Source organism: Cyprinus carpio, chromosome B17 (assembly GCF_018340385.1).
Source record: "Cyprinus carpio isolate SPL01 chromosome B17, ASM1834038v1, whole genome shotgun sequence".
In the NCBI taxonomy this organism is placed as follows: domain Eukaryota; kingdom Metazoa; phylum Chordata; class Actinopteri; order Cypriniformes; family Cyprinidae; genus Cyprinus; species Cyprinus carpio.
Window position 1 is genome coordinate 28,361,270 of NC_056613.1, and position 21,465 is coordinate 28,382,734.

Here is a 21,465-nt window from a genome sequence, read left to right on the forward strand (position 1 = left end):
ATAAATTATATATTTAGAAAATATTTACATGTATATACATTTATATATTTATATTCTATATAAATATATTTAATATATAAACATAACATATTCTTCTTAAATATATACATGCAAGTGTGTGTATTTATATATACATAATAAATATACACAGTATACACACATATATTATGTAAACAAAACTTTTATTTTGGATGTGATTAATCATGATATATCATTTCATATAGTAAATCTAAATCACACAATGATTGCCGTCTTTTCCTCCAAAAATTCTCATGAGTATATATATATATATTTACAATAGGTCAGTAAACAAGTTAATTAAGAGACTTGTGTTTTAGACACCATATTGCCTGTTTTTGGTCTATTTCTACAATAAAAAATAATTCCAAACACAGCCACCATAGCACAGTTTTGTCTCTGAGCAACATGACAGTGTTTCGTTCCTGAATGAATCAACCGTTTAAATGATTCGGTTCAATCGCAATGACTTCAATCGAAATAATTTTTTTAAATAACTAATTTCTTATATAACTTATTTCAAATGAGTATTCAACATTTTATGTCTTGTTTATCAAAACATTATTCATGCATTTCTAACTGCAGGTTAAATGCATTCTTGTCCTGCACTAAACAGTGTGTAAATACATCTAAATGCCACTTCAGATGAAGCTTCTACATTTCGTCTGCATTGAAAAGATGAGTTTGTTGATACTGATTTGCCTGGTAACAGCCCAAATGTCTTATTATTCCAAATAACTGATTCCTTTAATTAAAAACAACTAGTTTGAGATTAATAGGCCTATCCCAGGGGTGTCAAACTCAGTTCCTGCAGAGTTTAGTTCTAACCCTGCTTCAGCACACATATCATGTAGTTTTCAAATAAGCCTAAATGATTAGATTATCTGGATCAGGTGTGTTTAAGGTTATATCTAAACTGTGCAGAACTGTGGCCCTCCATGAACTGGGTTCGACACCCTTGGCCTGTCCCATTTTTGCCTCCCTCCCACTGTTAAAATGTAACTAAGTAATTTTTACTCTGAGTAAATTTTAAATGAGCTACTTTTTACTTTTACTTGAGTAGATTTTTAGACTGGTACTTTTACTTGTACTTAAGTAAAATTTCATTAATGTAATAGTACTTTTACTTGAGTAGAATATTTTTGGACTCTTTCCACCTCTGCCCGGGTCATCCTACACACACGTGACTGACCGCTCGCTTGCACCAACAGGAGGAAGAGGGGTCAGTGTTTATCTCTACACTGCACTCAGTCTGAGTGATTCCTACTCTTTCAGTCTTCGAGGAGACATGGAGAACAGTGCATACCGCAGGAGGGGTGTTATGATGGATATTATTGGTTGTTATGAAGTGGTGTGTTGTTATAGTGGTGTTATTTGTTGAAAGGTGTTATGGCCATGCCTACTGGTAACCCCACCAGTCGTATGTTATTTCTGCTGCTCCTATCCTCCATGTACGTCACTTTATCGGTAAGTTGTTCTAGCTGTTTTCTCAGGTTTGTGACTGTTCGCCTATCCTCACGTGCAACTGCTTGAATGGAATCGACCCAGTCACGTGTCTGTTTCACCGCAATGACTAGCTTTTCAACTTCTGCTTTTAGCTCTTTTACAGAATTGTTGGTCGCTAGTATGTTCATATGTAGGTCACACAATACCGGGGTCAGTACGGAGTCTATCGCATCTCTTACTGTCGAGGCCACAACCGAATCCAAAGTATTTTGCTGCTCTTTAAGTGCTAGCTTGATACCGTTAGCAAATGCACCGTCGAGATCCTCTTTAGTGATGGTGGAATCTTTTAATTTTTTCTTTATTGCCGATTGCTCAATCACTCTTTTCTGATTGTCCTTGACTGTTGAAGTATTCATGATGGAGTAAAAAGTGGTTCACAATTTACTATCAGGATTGTAGAATATTTGACAGAGTGAGCAGAGCGAAGGACCGTGCATGCACCACCGTTGAAGGGTCACATGATCTCCCAGCAAAATCTATTTTGATCGAATACATTAAAAACTGCTTAAAAAACTTTGACAGGGGAAGATTATTATATTGTATAATTTGTGCTGATGGGTCAGATTTTGCAGGAAATGTCATTTCATTTGTGTTTGTGTGGTTACGTCACGGCATGTGTGGCGAGGTGTGTTAGTTCTGATAAGTTCTGCTCATAACTACACTCTAAAAAACTGCTTGCTTAAAAACAACCCAACTTGGGTTATTTGGCAACCCAGTGCTGGGTAATTTGAACATATTCTGGCTTTGACTTAGCTGGTTGGGTTAAATGTTTTTACCCACCATGCTGCATTGTTTTATTTAAGTCAACTATTGTTTAAAAAGTATTATATTGCTGGCTTAAAATGGGCTGGAAATGAAAAACACATACAGAATTACTAGAGGCAAACAGCAATAATCAAAAGACGTACATTTATTGTTAAGCAAGAACACCAATGGACAAAATACAAGACAAATTTAATGTATTTGGGTGAATACAGCATAGTTCACAATATTACATACATTTAAACTAGTTTAACAACCATATTAGAAAGAAAAAAAAATACATTTAAAAGTAACATTTTAATTTAAGTGTATTCAACCGTTCTCTGTAATCAGTTTTCACAGAAATAGTGCTAATTCACGTGGCGGTGTGTCGCCAAAATCTGAGCCGGGGAGCTGCGAACTTCAGACCGCAGCCTCGTGTTTCCCTCGTAGATGAGAGATGGCACGACTGACTCCAAAACCTGCCCATAAACAAACAGTAATGAGATTAGAGAACATATTTCACTGTGACACTGTCACACAAGGGACATGTTTTAACCGCTCTATTTATTACAGTGATTTTATGTATTATAGAGTTTTAATTGGTTTTCATTTTTCTTATGTCTATTTTATGCCTCTTAACCATTTTAGTGTGTGTATGTCTTTAAGAACTGTATGGTTGGCCTGTCAGGTGATCAGTCACCTGACAGGAAGCAGGAGCACTATAAGAAGAGCAGCATGGCAAACAAACAAGTAGGTCATTACTAGCTTCCACTCACACACGGACTGTGGAGTTACTTTTATTGGACTTACCTTTCTGGACACTTGCTTTTGGATTGGATTTCACTCAAATTGGATTGTATATACACTGCTGGACACTCACATTGGGACTCGACAACAAAATGGGGATTCTTGGACTGTTTTTAGGGTATGGACAAAATAACTGTGTTCTTTTAACAGACTGAGTTTACCTGGTTTTATTGTGTTGTTTTAAAGTCTTCTATTGTGAACCTGTAAACCCGCTGGGCTGAGCGTTACATAACGTCTTTACTTAGAAACCCACCCAAAACCCATCTCTTTTAGAGAACTACAGACTGGTTTTCCTTCCTTTCATTGCAAAGACACTTGAACGAGCTGTTCAACCAAGTCTCTACCTTTCTCACACAGAACAACCTCCTTGACAGCAACCAATCTGGTTTCAGAAGTGAGCATTCAGCTGAGACTGCCTTGCTCTCAGTTGTTGAAGCCCTAAGACTGGCAAGAGCGGAATCCAAATCTTTAATACTTATCTTGCTGGATCTGGCCGCTGATATTGTAGTGGTGGAAAAAGTACTAAGAAATTGTACTTAAGTAAATGTATTGCTACTAAAGGAATAATTTACTTGAGTACAAGTAAAAGTACTGAAAAATGACATGACTCAAGTAACAGTAAAAAAGTAGTTTGATGAAAAACTACTCAAGTTACTGCGTTACAAAGTACTTCAGTATTATTTTTCTATTTTTACCCAAAATGAGACTATGTGAGCATTATGGAACAGGGTTAACCCTAACCCTAACACTCGTGCTTTAATGTCTGTTTCACAAGTGAGACCCAGGAAATCCCTTATGTGGACAAATGCATCAGATATCACTACAGCTGAATAACATTCAGATAGAGACACTTTGACTGATGAAATGTGGAAGACAATACACACACAATTGCAGTTCAGTGCTTGTATCTCAATAAAGATTTTTATAAAGAATATTTTCTGTCTCACTGTGATAAGAAGCAACATGGAAGCACAGAAGCTAACGGTTTCAAACACGACGGGTGATTTTGAAGCAAAATATGATACAAGTCTTATAAATTGTAATGTTTGACGCGATGTTAACCAAGCATACTACCTATCCCTGTTGCCAGAAGCGACTGTTTTATAACTAATTTTGAAAAGTACATTCATGTGTAAGATTATGTGGTTGTTTTTAAAGAAGGGCAAAAGCAAAGAAGGGTAAGTTAGGGTTTAAAAGAAAAAAAATTGAAAGTGTGAATTGAAATGTGCCAGTAAAAAATAACCTGGTGTATGGGTAAGGTTCGGCATCGTTTAAACTTATTATTCTGATTCTTGTCAGTTCCTAATTTTGATTCAAATAAGGTTAATAATAGTAATAGTCAGTTCCTAATTTTGATTAAATTATGGTAATAAATTAATTAATTTAATTTTTTTTTTTTTTTTTTATTCTATTTATTTTTGTTAAATATTTCTTTATTTGTCTTTGCTGGGAGAGTTGGAGTTGTTTTCATAACAGGAGGTACAACAGCATGCTACACGTGGTTTCCGGCTAAATTGTTTACTAAAATTAAATCCACGCCTTCCACAGGTAACGAAGGTCGTAACACAATCTCAACTTCCCTTACGAAAAAGAAGTTTATTCAAGTGTGCTATTAGTATACTTTTAAATTAAAAATAGGAAAGTATGCTTTTAGTTTACTTTTTATGTACTTCTCAGAAATGAGATTTATGTACACCTCAGAAATATACTTAAAATGACATTTAAGTATACTTGGCTTATACTTACAAAAAGTCAAAATATATTTGAACTATACTTGTGCTCCTAGAATCCGTGTTTTCATTGTTATACGGTAGAGGGCGCAAGTACACATCATCTGTACAGAATTTCCAAGAAAACACAAGTGAAGAAGAAAAAGAAACAACAGATACTAACATGATCATCTGACATGAAACAGCATTAAAACTGTAATGTTGTGGAATAAAATGTCGACCGATGAAGAGGTAATAATTACAGTCAAGCTTTGGGGTGTTGATCGACTCCATCTACGTTTTGATTATCATTCTGAATCCAATTCATGCTTTTTGTTCAAAATGTTATTTCTTTATTTTTTTTATGAAACTTACCAACGTTAAAGTGTTTAAAAAAAGAATGCATGAAGCTAGAATAAAATGTTTTTGTTTACAAGCAGATACCCTGTTCTTTCTTTGGATGTTTTGTATGTTTAGATATTCATATAACAAAATATATACAAATTAAAACCTAAATAGGGACATAGTAGTATACTTAAAGTATGATGTAAAGTTCACTTAAAGAAAACTTATGAGTATACTTGCAGTATAAAACTACTTAACTAGTAGTTTAATGAGTCTATACTTCAAAGTGTACAAAGTATTTAATTAGTAAACTGTCAGTATACCTCTAAGTTCACTTTTAGTATAATTGCAGTACAAACTACAAACTAGGTAAACTAGTTGTGTACTCAAAGTTTGCTACTGTTATACTTAAAGTATACTTAAAAGGATACTTTTATATACTAGAAAGTGGGCCAATTTAGTCCCAAAGATTATTGAAACAGTACACTTACAAGTATACTACTAAAACACGGATATTTGTATACTTGCTACATAAAGTATACTTAAAAATATACTTGAACTTTACTTAAGTATACTTAATAAAATAAACTTGAAGTATAACTTTTTGGTAAGGGTTCTCCATGCACAAGTTCAGACTCCAACTGAATTCTGTGCAAAGGAGCAGAGAATATTTCTAGTCCAATTCCTTGGATCAGAAGGCTATTCCCTGTACTAGATTCAGAAGAGAAATTTCACTGCGTTCCAAATTATTATGCAAGTGATATATCAATAGGATTTTGGTACAATAAAGAGTCAGATTTTTGTTTATAATTTGGAACAACCTCTTTAAGTAGGGTTTCCATTTACCTAAGAAGACCTGGCAAACTATTGACCAAACCAAACATGTGAAAAACAACACAAACAAAAATCTGACTCTTTATTGTAGTGAAATCCTATTGACATATCACTTGCATAATAATTTGGAACGCAGTGTAAATTGAGTCCAAAATAAATTATTCTGAAGACAATTAAAGAAACAAATCCCACTGTAATTAAAGGACCATAATCTGTCTGATCCCCCATGTACTCATCTGCATTTACATTCTTCACTCCGTCAGGGATTCCCCCAACACATGATCGTACGTACTTGCCTTTAAACACTGGACATTATTTTTTTCCAGTTTAATGTCAAATGTAAAAGCCCCTTAACACCAAATGTGAAATGAATGAGCCTCGGGCTGAAGGAAAGAAAGCTCAACATTGTCGATCAGCAATAAAAATGAATAAATAATAATAATAAAACACACACACACACACACACGTTATGTTTATCTAAGGTCATTTTTGCTTATTTGTATGGTTGAATTGAATCACTGGATCAGTTGGATCAAGGTCAGTAGCAAAGACGTTGGTTAATAAAATGGGATTAAATACATAAAGCATATTTGTGTTAACACAATTAAATATTGTTTTTTAAATTATTGCTGGTTTGATTTAATTAAATATTGCTGGTTTGTGTCATATTTTGAGTTTGCATTTATTTATTTATTTTTTACTGTTTTTATTGATTTTGAGGAATACTGAATCTGTTTTTATACAAGTGACATGAGTAAATGCATGTTGACATTTAGTCTAGAACTACAGTGAGATCATGTTTACACAACGAACACAACGCCTCTGCACTTAATCCCGATATCTCTCAATATGGCAAAAAGAGAACTGTCAGACAATACATGGAAAACAAAGTAACTGGCGTTACTTATTTGAAAAGGTAACACAGATATTTTCTTGTAAATGAAAAAGTAATGTGTTACTTTACTAGTTACTTTAAAAAAGGGGAAATCGTGGCCTAGTTAGAGAGTTTGACTCCTAACCCTAAGGTTGTGGGTTCGAGTCTCGGGCCGGCAATACCACAACTGAGGTGTCCTTGAGCAAGGCACTGAACCCACAACTGCTCCGGGTGTGTGTTCACGGTGTGTGTGCACTTTGGATGGGTTAAATGCAGAGCACAAATTCTGTCTAATAATGTGATGAAAAATTACAGACTAAAATTAGATATGAAACCATTTGGTTTTAAAAAGATAGGGGGGAACATTCTTTATGGTTTTTTGCTATGTATAAAACTCTACAACAATGATGTAAACCATGGGATAAGTCAGGAAATATGATCATGAGAGACATGACACCCCTGCTAAAAAAATACAGCATTGCTGGTCACCAGCATAAGGTATGTTTTGCATGTTTTGTCTGGGACCAGACAGGGATGCTGGTTGCTGGTCCCTTGCTGGAAAAAATAAAAGTGAAGAGGTGAGCAGAAACACAACGACTTTTTACAGCTACAAAGCTGAAGACACAGAATTACCATATTCACTTATTGCAAACAATTTTGGCTTTATTTCTTTAATATCGTACATGCACAAAGGTTGCTAAAGTTTCTTACCATTTTGGTGATTAGTGTTCCCTTTAGTTGGGTTTCAGCAATTGCTGAAAGTGCACGCTATCATTATTTTCAATAATATTTCATGGTCTTGACTGCACTGACATACCTTTTACTATGTGTACTTTTTAAAATAAGTGACTGACAACTGGATGCAGCAAAAGAAATTACAAAGTCATCATATATTTCAATAAATCATATGTTTTACTCATATTGTTTTTCCGTTACACCATTGTTAAATAGAGAAATATGCAAGCAAAAACTATGTATGTCCCAAAACACTACTTGCATACAGACAGCTGGGCAGCTGACACTCAACCCTATAAAGCCCATGCTGGTGAACCAGCATCACCAGCTTCATTTTGCTTGAGAACAGCATGGATATGCTGGTCTACCAGCTACACCAGCACTATACCAGTATAAAACAGCACTATATCAGCATAAACCAGCCTGGACCAGCACTAACCAGCTTGGAATCCATGCTGGTTTATGCTGGATTTTTCAGTAGGGACAAGTAATGGATATCTGCTAGCTCATAACACTCATACAGTCCAGAGAGAGTCTGATGAACGGACAGGAGGCTCATCATGCAGGTTTTTCCGAGCCCAGCGTTCATGTCACAAATGGCATGATCCATTAGCAGGCTGGTGTAGATTACCAGAGATTACTAGACCAAAGAACAGAAAAAACAAATGTCACGTCTATTTCAGAAGGATTAAAAGAGTTAAAATCATCCATATGTTCAGATGAGTAATGCACAATGCCAAATCATGCAACATGCATTGTCTGTTTTTCCCTCTGTTGAATAAAAATAAACATAAAAATAAACTATGGCTTTTTTAATCATACCTAACATGTATTTTCTTAAAACAGCACAGTTTGTAATATTAAACATGAGAAATTACATTATAAAACCATTTATCAAGGTAGTTAATTTAGTAAATATAGTCTAGATGTTGTTTAGAAAGTTTTTTCCTTCAACATATCGAAAGAAAATACCAATATTGTGCAGAAAGGTTCATGTGAACACCAGTGGAGGACTTCATCCTCACATACCGCATGTAAAGTTACTGTATGTCCATGAAGTGTAAGGAAACTTTTTTTATGTGTTGCGTAGTTGTTTTGTGTAAGACAAGTGAAGAACCACTGCTGTACATTCACACACAAACTGACAAACCCAAAAAGCACACCATTTTGCAAATAACAATTAAAAGAATTTCACTGATTGAAGTCCCTGAAAAAATACATGCATTAAAATAACTAATGTTTACTCATTCTTGAAGGAGAAATGGAGTCGTGTGTGGTCTCTAAATGGGCAGCTTTTCTCGGATCAGTCCTCTGGCTTCTTGTTTTTATTCGTGAGGAATAACAGATTATTCAAACACATATTTCAGCTCAAGTAGTTGCTTTTGTTAAATAATAAAAACATGCAACACTTAAAAATATGAGGAGTTCAAGATCCTGTATCAAGAAGGCAGAGAGACCCAGTGGTTCTGGTTCTCTCAGATCCGCCGTGGTGTTAGCAGTAGATGGACCAGTAGATGATGTTGAAGAGCGTGTACGCGGCGGGAAAGATCACTCGCGAGTACTTGTCTATGGCGTGAGTGTCTATCCAGACGTTGACGTATCCCCGGGGGGTCTTCATGCGACTCGTCCTCTGGCTGTCGGCGAGGGTCAGCTGGGCCAGGATCCGCTCCTGCCTCGCGCCGTTCTCAGGCATCCCATACATCCCTGCTGTGCTGGGATCCACGTCGCTGAAGCATGTGGTCATCATCATGTCCCCGTCTGGGTTTGCTATTCCACACGTGCAAGGCAACTGCAAGGTCAAGCCATAAACACAGGGCAGACAGAGATGATACAGCGGCATCACTCTCTTCTCATCATCTTAATTTACCAGCATTAGAGACAAGCAAACAATGGTCTTACTTGATTCCTGAGCTTCCTCTCTCGGCGCTCCTGTACGGTGGTCAGGTAATTGACGGCTGCATACTCGATGACAGAGAGGAAGACGAAGACGAAGCTGACCCACAGGTAAATGTCCACCGCTTTGATGTAGGAGACTCTGGGCATGGCGGCATTGACCCCGGTGATGATGGTGGACATCGTGAGAACTGTCGTGATGCCTGTGAGTGAATGCAGCATTCAGTGCATGGACATGACTTTGAGGACTATTACAGCTGAACAAACAGAACACGACCTGATTTTTTTAAGAGGGGTTTTGTCCAAATTAAACATTTATTCAGATCAATTTAAATTGCATTTAAAGTATACATTTAATTACGTTCATGCGTTCCCTGGGAATCAAACCCATGATCCCAGCATTGCTTGTTCCTTTCAAACTGAAAATACACTGAATAATTACTCACTTACATAATTTGTACATGTTTAATTATATTTGATCATGTCCATGTGGAGCGGTTTTATCCTACCGAGAGGAACTCTCGCCGGCACGGCTCTGCGGTCGATCCAGAACGACACCCAGGACAGCATGACCATCAGCGTGGCCGGGAAATACGTTTGTAGCAGGAAGAAGAAGACATGACGACGAAGAGTGAAGTGTATGTAGAGACGATTGTACCAGCCTGGAAAACACAAATCTGGATTAATGTGCACAGCCCACCTTGTGTGTGTTCACAGTGTGTGTGTGTTCACAGTGTGTGTGTGTGTGTGTTCACTGCTGTGTGTGTGCACTTAGGATCGGATAAATGCAGAGCACTAATTCCACATGTCACTCACTTAACCACATAGAGTCAGCTGATCTGAGCCTTCAATCATGAGCAGCGTTGCTGTGTGGATATCAGCCAGCGATTCACCAACAGCAGTTTACAGAAACATCTGATATTAGAGAGTTTAGATAAAGAAAAAACACAGTTTGGGAAGATAAGGAAATCACAGAGGCGAGTTCTACCAGTACTGAACATATCCTTTGTGGAGAAGACAGTCCAGTCCTGCTCCCCTTGACTAGCTGGTTCAAGTGTGTTTAACTGGGAGTAGAGCTTAACACAGAAGCAGAAGTGGATGCTTCTGCCATAATGCATTGACATCATCTGAGTGAATAAAATGATAAATATAAAGATAAATACTTCACATCATTTCCTTATGATGTTTCATCTTGGTTAGCCTTTGGAACAGAGCACTGATCTAGACTGCTAGAACCTCGATAAAGCAATATAACATGAGCAAGTTCAGAGTGTATTATACGGCCATAATGCACTGATGTTTATATATAAAAGTTTAACAAACAAGTATATAAATAAGTACAGAAAAGTCCTGACAAATTCAGGATCTGGTGTGTCTGGCGTCTCCTGGAGCGCTGGTCACGTTAAAGACCACAGCTAACAGGAAAATAACAGCACATGTGATATTGAAGACCACTGAAAACAACCATGAAATGTACAGTGATATGTGTACCAACAAAAGCAGTGCTATAGAAGTCATGCATATTTAGCAGTATTTTATATACCTGAGAAGTTCATCATAACAAGAGCCAGAAAGAAAATACTAGAATTAGTAAAGAATTGCTACCATACAACTAAGAGGATGAAATGGACACAACTGAAGAAGAGTTCATCAGAAATGTACAGGCAGAAGAACACTCAGAGAAACTCCAAGCTGTTTCAAAGACAGAAGTTGAATGCTGGTGTGATTCTTTTTTCTCACCAACAGGTTCAGAGTTGAAGTTGTTTTGGGATCCAGAATCCAGAAAAAAAATTCTCTAGGGCTTTTCATGCTGTGCTTAACCCCGGGTTATCATTGTTTTAAACCACACTTTAACCCCAGGTATGTGTAACATGTGTAGTTTAGAAGCGTGTGAACACCATTTTTTACCCAGGTTATGAAACCCTGCTCTGGAGCATTGCAGTGCCAAATTTGCACAGTATGAAACAACTTGAAGGTCCAAACACAGGAGCTTTATCATTCAGTCCTGTCAATCATCATTACAAGCCTGTATAAGCAGCACTCATCCCAGCGACTGTTCTTCCGGCATCCCTCCACCTGATTATTTAAAAAAAAAAATTTACCCTTATGACTGGTTTGTGGTCCAGGGTCACATTTTAACTCGTGATTTTTCTAGCAACTAAAGTTAAGCATGAATTAATGCATATTTGTGCACCCGTATTGTAAAGTTACCAGAAAATTAACAGCAATTTTTTTTAAGTTAAACTAGTTAAAGGGGTCATATGATGCAGTTTAAATTTTTTCTTTCTCTTTGCAGTGTTACAAGCTCTTGGTACATAAAGAAAATCTGTAATGTTGCAAAGACTAAAGTCTCAAAAGTTAAGAGTCAACCACGGCCTCCTAAAATGGCCTGTTAAACGCGCCCCCACATGTGGAAAGATTTGCATAACACCGCCCAAATGTAACTTTTATTCTCTCTGTTGCCGCCGCTGCCATGTAGTGGAGTCGATGTGTGTTTCCTTGTGAAAGCAAAACTACTTTGTTTGGCCTTCCAAAAGAGGACACAACTAGAAATCAGTGGTTAAGTTGTATTTACAACATTTGTTCATGTTCCAGAACAGTTTAACCCAAATATTAGCAGTGTGCAGCACATTTTATGGAGGACTGTTTCCTATGTCTTGCCTATTTGTTTCCAAATCTCTGTTTGCTATGGTCAACAAACTCACTAACCCTCCACAAGAAGTTATTTCTGGCTCTGAGGTGCTTTTGAATAACTTTTCTCATTACTTTTCAGATAAATTGAAGACTATCACTGAATCCATTTCCAAAGACACCCCTCATACAACTGACTCAAATGTTCACTTAATGTCAGCTGACTCGGCTGAATGTTCACTTAATGTGTGCTTTTTACTCTCACTACTTCTGCTGACATAAGTGATCTAATTGTGAAGTCAAATTCTACATCCTGCCAGATTGATCCTACACCTACTGTTTTTTGATTAAGATGTGTGTTCCTGAGGTTGGAACCTTTCATAACACATATGATTAACTGTAGTATAGCATCTGCCATTTTTCTAAAATGTTTAATTATTGTTGGGTTGATCGGATTACTTAAATAAACAGTTGTTGACCATCAAGATATGAACAATTATAGGCCAATCTCAAATTTACCATTCTTAAGTTAAATTCTTGAAAAAGTTGTGGCTTCACATTTGAGATCTTAATTAAATGCTAATGGCCTTTTTGAACCTTTTCAGTCAGTATTTCGTTCATCACATAGCACTGAAACTGCTCTTCTTCGTGTGGTTAATGACATTCTTATGTCCATGGATTCTGGGTTAATAAACCTCTTGATTCTTCTTGATCTATGCTCTGCATTTGACACTGTCTGCAATGAAATACTAATCTCTCACCTTTCTGATATCGGTATCACTGGTTCAGCTCTTTCCTGGCTCATTTCCTATATCAGTGATAGAAAATATTATATCACCATACAGGGTATAAATCTGCCACTGCTCCAGTTTCACAGGGTGTTCCTCAAAGTTTCAGTTCTTGGTCCACTTCTGTTTATCATTTATATATATCCACTTGGTGACATCATATGCATGCATGGACTTCAATTTCATCACTGCCTGACTCACTTACTGCATGCATCAGGGATATCAAGCATTGGATGTCCTTGAATTACCTTCAACTAAATAAAACCAAACCTGAAATATTGATGATTGGCTTTGCTACTTCAGTCAAAAGGATTGACCTGTCCTTTGAAATTGACGGGGTTCATGTTAAACCTGCTTTATCTCTCCGTAATCTTGGTGTCTTATTTGACTCATCTCTATCTTTTGCCTCTCATATTTCTTCTGTTGTTAAAACCTCTTTTTTTCCATCTTCGTAATATTGCACGTCTTCGAACTTCTCTAACTCTAGCTGATGCTGATATCTTAATTCATGCATTAATCGCATCACGTCTGGATTATTGCAATGTTCTATTTCTTTGTCTGCCTAAAAAACATATTGCAAGGTTACAGTATGTTCAAAACTCATGCAGCAAGAGTTCTCACCTCCACCAGGAGTTCTGCTCAAATTACTCCTCTACTGCATGATCTTCACTGGCTACCTGTGGCATCATGTATTCACTTTAAGATATTATTTCTAATGTTTAAGGCATCAAATGGACTTGCGCCACCATATCTTTCTGACCTACTGTACTGCTATTCTCCTGCCTGGTCTCTCAGATCATCTGATCTTGATATTTTGTCCATTTCTCGCTTTCGGCTGTCCGCTGTTGGTGGTAGGTCATTTAGTGTAAATGCTCCGAAATTATCTTTGTCTACATTCAGCTAAAAACGTATCTTTTTAATATGTATTTTGGATAATGTGGCTTTATGTTGCCTTATGTGTTTGTATTGTGTATATGGGTGTGCAAATGTTTTGTTTAGCACTATGTAAAGTGACTTTGAGCTATGGAAAGGCACTATATAAATAAAAATTCTTCTTCTTCTTCCTTATCCTGGGAGAGTATACTACAATGCTGGCTGTTCTGACTCACAGACTGTAAGTACGTTTACATATGTAAAGGATTTGCCACTAATGATACAAATGCGAGTTTTGAGCAGTGTAGAGTAGCGCTTCTTGTTTGTTGTTTCTCCAATCACAAATGCAGACAGGGTTTTATGTTTACACGGCTAAGCAAAGCAATGTGTAAAAAGACAGTATAAGTCAGATGTTTTTATTTCCAGTTCTCGCGCCCCCTGCTCTGCACATTTTGTATGTTTCTCTTATGTTTCAGACGTTTGTTCTATTCAAACGTAAGTGCCCTGTGAAGTGGACATCACTGGATATTCTGCCATGATTCCAGTTTGAAGCAAATGTATATGTTCCATTCAAAGTGCATTGAAGTGTGCGCAACATGAATTTAAATTGTATTTATTTACAGAGGTGTATGATGCCACACTTGTCCGTGTGTGAAGACGTTGTGCAGCGCAAATCCGTGAATGAATGTTCCGAAGTGAAGTAAACTTCAACAGATTTCCCCTGCTCAGGGAGTAGGGAGCAATGAACATTGTGTAGGGAACATGTCAGGGAACACAGTTCATGCACAGAGCTCACTTCTAATGAACTGTTTACTTGAATCAGGTGTGTAAACAAAGAGAGATGTGCAAAATATGCAGAGCTGGGGGGCACGAGGACTGGAATTGAGAACCGCTGGTATTGTCATTATAATCCGTAATTATGTCCCTACTGGATGCAACAAATGTCTCATTTACAATGGGTTTTAATGTTTTTGTCTTGGCTCTCCGGGACACATGGCATCACAGTATAGTAAGGGCCGTGACATTTCCGTCAAACGCTCGAGGTATTCAGCCAATCACAATGCACTGGATAGCTGGACAATTAGAGCACACCTCGCTTTTCAGAATGATGAGCTTTGTAAAATCGAAGCATTTCAGAAGGCGGGGCATAGAGGAGCAACAATAATGTATAGTGTGTGGAAAATAATGTGTTTTTTAAAACTTAAACCGCATAAACCAATTTCACTACACCAAATACACAAAATAATGTTCTTTTTAGCAACATCATATGACCCTTTTAAAGAATGAAAAACCCTTCTGTGACAGCAGTGTGCATTCGACTAATATGAACTGAGGCCAGATGCTCAGCTCCTGCTCCAGGCTCCAGCTGTAGATGATCCCGAGCCCATCTTCAGTCAGTCCTCTCGCTCTCCGGTGGCCTGAATCTCTGGGTCTGTGTCGGTCAGTGAAATGAGTGACACCATCACAGTGACTTTCAGACCAACAACCTTCACCTGAACAGCAGAATCACCAGGGCATTTCCCAGCAAACCTCAGTATTCAGGCAGAACAAGAGCAGAAGCAATTCACACTGCAGATGAGCTTTGTCCAGTGATGAAAACCAAGAACATCTGTGCTTTAGGACACATGTCCAGAGTCACTGCAACTATTTCACAGGATTTGGTGGCGCTTCACTCTGAAACCTGTTTGTCACACTAAAGGATCTGCGCTAAATATTCCACAAACATTTCAGACGAGCATCTGAGAGCACTGAAGCATTACCTGTGCTGCTGTAGAACGCAAGCTTAGTTGTGGTGTGGAACTTTTGGATGAGAAACTGGGACAGAGAAATCTTGTCATCGGTGTTCAGCGACTCGTTGCCCTTCTTCCAGTAAAGCATAAGGTCGTCATCAGTGTACGCATCTGAAATAACAACACCTCATCATCACATCAGCTGCCGCTAGTTCAAATCACCGTCTTTGGTAGAAAAAAGGTTTGGCCTCTGCATATTTGCCCCACATGCATCTTATTTCTTCAGTTCAACATAACCATATGCACATGGATGTCAGAGAAGGCAACATGGATATATCTGTGCTGTGCTTGTGTACGTACAGCTCTCGATCTCCAGTGAGCACGTCTGTGTGTCCAGAGGAAATCGACTCAGGTCCATGTTACACATGGCAGTGACGGTCACTCTACAACAACACAACAGTCAGATGATTCACCACATCGTCCAGTGGCATGCTGACAGAAAATGTGGCAGCCATACATATATATATTTTTTACTGATCATGAAACTGTATGTGCATTATTTCATAAAAAAAAAAAACAGACAGAACAATTGGGGAAATACATCTAATTGCAATTTTTTCTGGAAGACTGTGTTAAATTTTCAGACTCACAGTGTTTGCATTTACTGCGAACGTGACACTGAAACACTGTTATCACAAGCAGCTCGTGTGAAAACACTACAGGGCTTTACTATGAATCACACAGCAAATCAGATTACATATTTACAGAATTACAGTGCAGTCTGCAGTTTCAGACATTGTTAGAATTAATATAAAAAATTTACCGGCCTAATGAGTAACACTGTTTCTTAAACTGGCCAACGGCAGCTGTTACCCTCATTTGGTGCTTGCCGAGTGTTAATTGTAGGCCCTGCTCAGACTATATGTGTCCCTGGAGCACAGAAGCAGTCATAAGTAGCACAGGTATATTTGTAGCAATAGACAACAATACATTGCAATTATCAATTATCCATTTTTCTTTTATGCCAAAAATCATTAGGATATTAAGTAAAGATCATGTTCCATGAAGATATTTTGTAAATTTCCTACCGTAAATATATTCAAAACTTAATTTTTGATTAGTAATATGCATTGCTAAGAACTTAATTTGAACAACTTTAAAGGTGATTTTCTCAATATTTAGATTTTTTTGCACCCTCAGATTCCAGATTTTCAAATATTAGACAAATATTGTCCTCCTAACAAACCATACATCAATGCAAAGCTTATTTATTCAACTTTTATTGATGTATAAATCTCAATTTCAAAAATTTTTACCTTATGACTGCTTTTGTGGTAACTTTTGGTAAGAGCGCATTGGGTGAGAAGGAATGAGATGATTAGAGAGTCTCTTCATTGACTGAGACCATAAACATCTGTGACTGTTTGAGTCAGACTGAAATGAAAGCGTTCACCTCAGACTGTAGAGGACGTTTCCATCGGGATACACTCGTAGCATCAAGTTGTCTGTTGTCGTGTCGTGGATGAAAGATCTTTTGGAATGAACGAAGAACATGTCTGGCACCCAGATCTTCTTCACCAGCCGGCTGTCGAACGTCATGCTTTGATTATTGGTGCTGGGGAAGGACAAACGCTCGTCTTTCCAGTAATGTCTCAAATACAGGGTCATGGTAAAATCCTGAGGAGAAACACCAGATGGTAAAAACCGAGGAGAGTTAAAGCAGCAGATGTTAGAGTCACTTGAGGTTGTTTACCACAGGTGAGCCATGACGCAAAGCATTATGACATCAGTGTTACATTTAATGATTAATAACCACTAAACAACAGAGTGCTGTAGGAAATAAGACTTTAAACATGACTCGCAACTGATTTGATTACATTAGCTACTATTTTCTTTAGTAAAAATAAGAGTCCCAAAATATACGGTAGTTACAATCCCAAGAATTTTATTTGACCAGTGACAGACAGTAACAGTATTTTTACTACTACTCCATTTCATAAAACCATATCAATCCTTGTTATTTTAAACTGTAGAAATCAACACACAGTGATAGCGATGTAGTGAATGAGCCGATTCCTTTCGGTGAATATGTCTGTCGATTCAAAGGATTGACAAAGGACTCACAATAACAATAATAATAGTATGCTCTTAAACAAGCGCTCACCATGTCCGCCTCAGAGATGGTGTCGAGGCTTTCAACTTGGACATCCACACCTACTGGAATCGGAGGTCCTGTTTGTGGACAGTCAAAAGCAAAAATTGTGTTTTCGCTCCTCACTTGTGTTGGTTATATTTTTATTCATTAAAATGAAAGCATATATCATTATCATGAGATGTTGCAGTATCGCAGCACTCTCTTTCTGTGTGCAGACGGGATTTAACGCTGCAGTATCTGTGTCCTATTTTAGCTCAGGCTCACTATCGTCTGTGACACAAGCGCTCAAACACAAGTGGGTCACGACCATCTCACATCTGGTCACCCGGCTCTGTTTTTTCTTTTCCTACACGCACACGACAAGCCAAAGCCGAAGAGCTCATGAAAAGAGTGTTGTAATGTTATCAACGGTCAGTTATGATGCCTCCGTCATAAAGAAACTCATGCTCTTCTCTGCAATAGAAATGCCTTGTGAAGCTGGATTAAGAGGGTGTTTTTAACATGCAGCATCACGGTGGCTTTGATTCCTGATAAAAATGCATACCTTTGAACTAAAGAGCCTGACAAATGCATAAATGTGTGTCTATTGTTTTAGGTAGAGTTGGACAGCATAACATGAACTAAGCAACTAAAAGCATCCATAAATACAGAAGATAATGGCAAGCCAAACATTCTGTTTTGCATCAAACGTCTGCAGTGTGTTATCCGTCAAACCATAAACTACACAAGTCCATGCAATCACTGCAGATCTCTGGATGTTATGTGTGGCTCATGCTCACCTCCAAATGCTGGTCTCATTGTAAAATCATGGTCATCTATCCTCAACAGCTGCTCAGATTTGGTCATAGGAGACTTTGTCATATCTGGACTTCTTCTGAAGATTGGGCTACAATGACAATAAGAGTAGAACTATTAGACAAAGCTCTGTGTAATCAATTGACTCAAAGAGACGCTTCAAAAGATACATCCAACAGAGTATGGCAATTATAGATTATGATCTTATAAGTTAAATTTCTTTTCTTCTCAGCTGCAAAAAAAATAATAAAAAAAAAGAAAAAAAATTAAATCCCATTTACACCATAAAACCATAAAGTCTTTTAATAGAAATACTAACAAAAGACTGTGAGATAAAGATCCAAATTGAATTATGTTGTACCTGCCAGACTTGTGGTTTCCTCCATCCACTCGTGTCGTTTCTCTCCTTAATCTACAAGATAAAGAGAATGAAATGAAATTCGGTCATATCAGCAATCAACAGGATCTGCACACCTTTCTCCTGCATTTCTGCACTGATTCGGTGGAGTGCATGTAAACATGATCGCAGCTTTTCAATGGAGCTGATTGTACTGCACTTGTATTGCTCACATTTGACAAAATATTTAACAACCGAGCACACAAACAGACAGGGATGTTTGACGAGTGATGCACTTCATCTGTGTTATTGTACATTTGTGAGGCCGTTTCTTCAGTGTTTGCTTTAATGCAGCAGATATCTGTACTTTTTGATCTTTTCCAGCTTGGGTTGTACAGCATATTTCCTGACTGTGCAACACATACATCTGAGCTGTTTCAAAGCATCTTTTGTCTTCAACTCAGATCCAACACACCATGCTCATCATTATGTGCAGATGACAGCTGAGAAGCCGTGAGCGTGAAGAGATGTTTGATGTGATGTTGCTGGTTGTAGCTGCTCACAGGCAGCTGGTTAATAATCCGCTCAGCAGAAATCCTCTGTTCTCCAGAACAAACCAGCAGTGTGTCTCCACCACTGCCACGACACAACACTCGTCTGACATCATGACAATCACATGCCGGATCCGGACACAGGGAGATCATACACTCTTACAAATAAAGTTTGGTCATTGGCATCGATGGGTCCATAAACATCCATGGAAACCTTCCCTTGCACAAAAGGAGGGGGACTAAAAATATGGCATATATATGGCATCTCTGCAAAACCCCCTTTTGGAACCGTTATTTTTAGGAGTGTGTGTAAAGTGAGATACATTTGACTGAGATGAGGATGTTTTAATAGAAACTGCTTGAAGCTTTGGTATCAAACCGATTTAAAAGGTTTACAGCCACTGAACTTGACAAGGGTCGCTGATAAGAAACTCCCAGGAAAACAGCATATGCTGTCTGATTACCAACATTTAAGGGATGATGCCCTTCTAGTGCCTTCTGGACACGTGAGAAGAGTAAGACTCACAAGAGTGAAAGTGAAGCTTTAAACACTGATATGAAATCCTGCATTAAACAAGCAGGCAGACAGAAGATCATCAGATTTAAACAGACAACAAAACATCCTCATTTTGAGACTTATCTGTTTTCTATGTTCTATGCACTGTTTCTTGATGGAAGAAAGTACAACTCTATTTCATATCAGAGCTGATTTCATTCCTTTGCACTCAACAGGCCACATTCACAACAGGATTATTACCTGCTTTGCTTGTAGGGCTCCGGTCTGTGACCTCTTTTGTGGGCCGATCTTCCGGCAGCGCCCACCAGACAGATGCAGATGAACACAAACACAGTCTCCAGCTGCATGGTGCTCATATCCCTGTTCAGTGTTCACATCCTCGACGCTCTGCAGCCGGAACGAGCCTCAATCCTTTCTTTAGTGATGCAGCCTGAGCAGACACGGACGTCTGTCCTGTTAACATCACACACAGCTTAATCTCCACACTGGGAAAAGCAATTTTGACTAAACCCATAAATCCTTGAGCGTCAGATGGCACAGATTTGATCCCTCCAGTGGTGGATGCGCTCTGCTCATGAAGCGCCGCCCCAAACCAATTCTCCTAATGATACTGTGCTCTGCATTTCTCTGCTGAGGTCATTCGTGAGGATGCTGCGCAGACAGACAGACAGACAGACAGACACACAGATGCTGCTGATGAGAGAGACACTTGAGCCTCTGAAAACACAGCTGAGACATTCCCTCCACAGAGACTGTGTGTCTCCAGTAAAACACACATTTTACTGGTTTTCTGATAAAAGGAAGGAAGCATATTTTTGTCATTAAACTGAACATCACTACTACAATCCCAAATATCTAGGTAAATATGTAGCTGTAATTTACTTCTAGTAATTGCAAGGACTGATGCATGGCAGGCAGAAGAAAATAATGGCAGAGCAGTTGCTGTGGAATTATGAAATGAAAAAGCAGGTGATAATCCTAAACATCACAGAGAAAAGTAAGGGAAGAGTCACTGAGTAGACGCTTACAGTACATTTAACCCTTTAACCATTTAGTCAACCGAGTGGCAAACTCGTGGCGCTCCTCTTCCTCAACAAATCCATTTCATGAGCTGAGCAAAATTTTATAACAGTATCACTAAATGAAGAAACCAGTGGCATCTACAGTAATGTTAGTCTTTTTGTTTTCTTTCTCACCTGTGGGATTCTGTCCCCAGATCCTTCGGGATCCAGTCGGATGTTTTGATGCTCCTACTATATATATATATATCTGATGAGCACAATCACAGTCTTTGCCAAGTGACTGACGTTACTTAATGATTAATTATCTAGTGTCGGCTGGTGCCTCCTGTATAACACCAAAATTGATTTTTGTGTGTGTGTGTGTGTGTCCGAGTTGCCTTTGTTTTGTTCACTGGGTGACTAAAGCACCAAAAAAGGATTATGGATTTACACCACAAAATAAGTAATTATTTTTCACATACATTATTAGTACATACCACAATATCTGTGTCAGCTATAATCTGTAAAGCTGCTTTGAAGTGATATTGTGAAAAGCACTGTAACAGGGCTAGCTGTTACTATTTTTTTTTCCTACTCTCCACTAGGGGACGATGGAAAGCTT

At 38.1% G+C, this 21,465-nt stretch overlaps 1 protein-coding gene across 1 annotated transcript; it reads right to left on the bottom strand.

Annotated features, from left to right (window-relative positions):
• Positions 1-8,879: 8,879 nt before the first annotated feature.
• Positions 8,880-20,572, bottom strand: LOC109070041 (gamma-aminobutyric acid receptor subunit rho-1-like). The gene is made up of 10 exons (XM_019086642.2): positions 20,083-20,572; positions 18,799-18,849; positions 18,422-18,528; positions 17,652-17,719; positions 16,941-17,164; positions 15,848-15,930; positions 15,518-15,658; positions 9,975-10,127; positions 9,472-9,668; positions 8,880-9,361 (listed from the first exon to the last, which is right to left on the bottom strand). Exons 1-10 carry the CDS (start codon positions 20,196-20,198, stop codon positions 9,065-9,067), a joined length of 1,437 nt encoding a protein of 478 aa, XP_018942187.2. The 5' UTR covers positions 20,199-20,572; the 3' UTR covers positions 8,880-9,064.
• Positions 20,573-21,465: the final 893 nt, after the last annotated feature.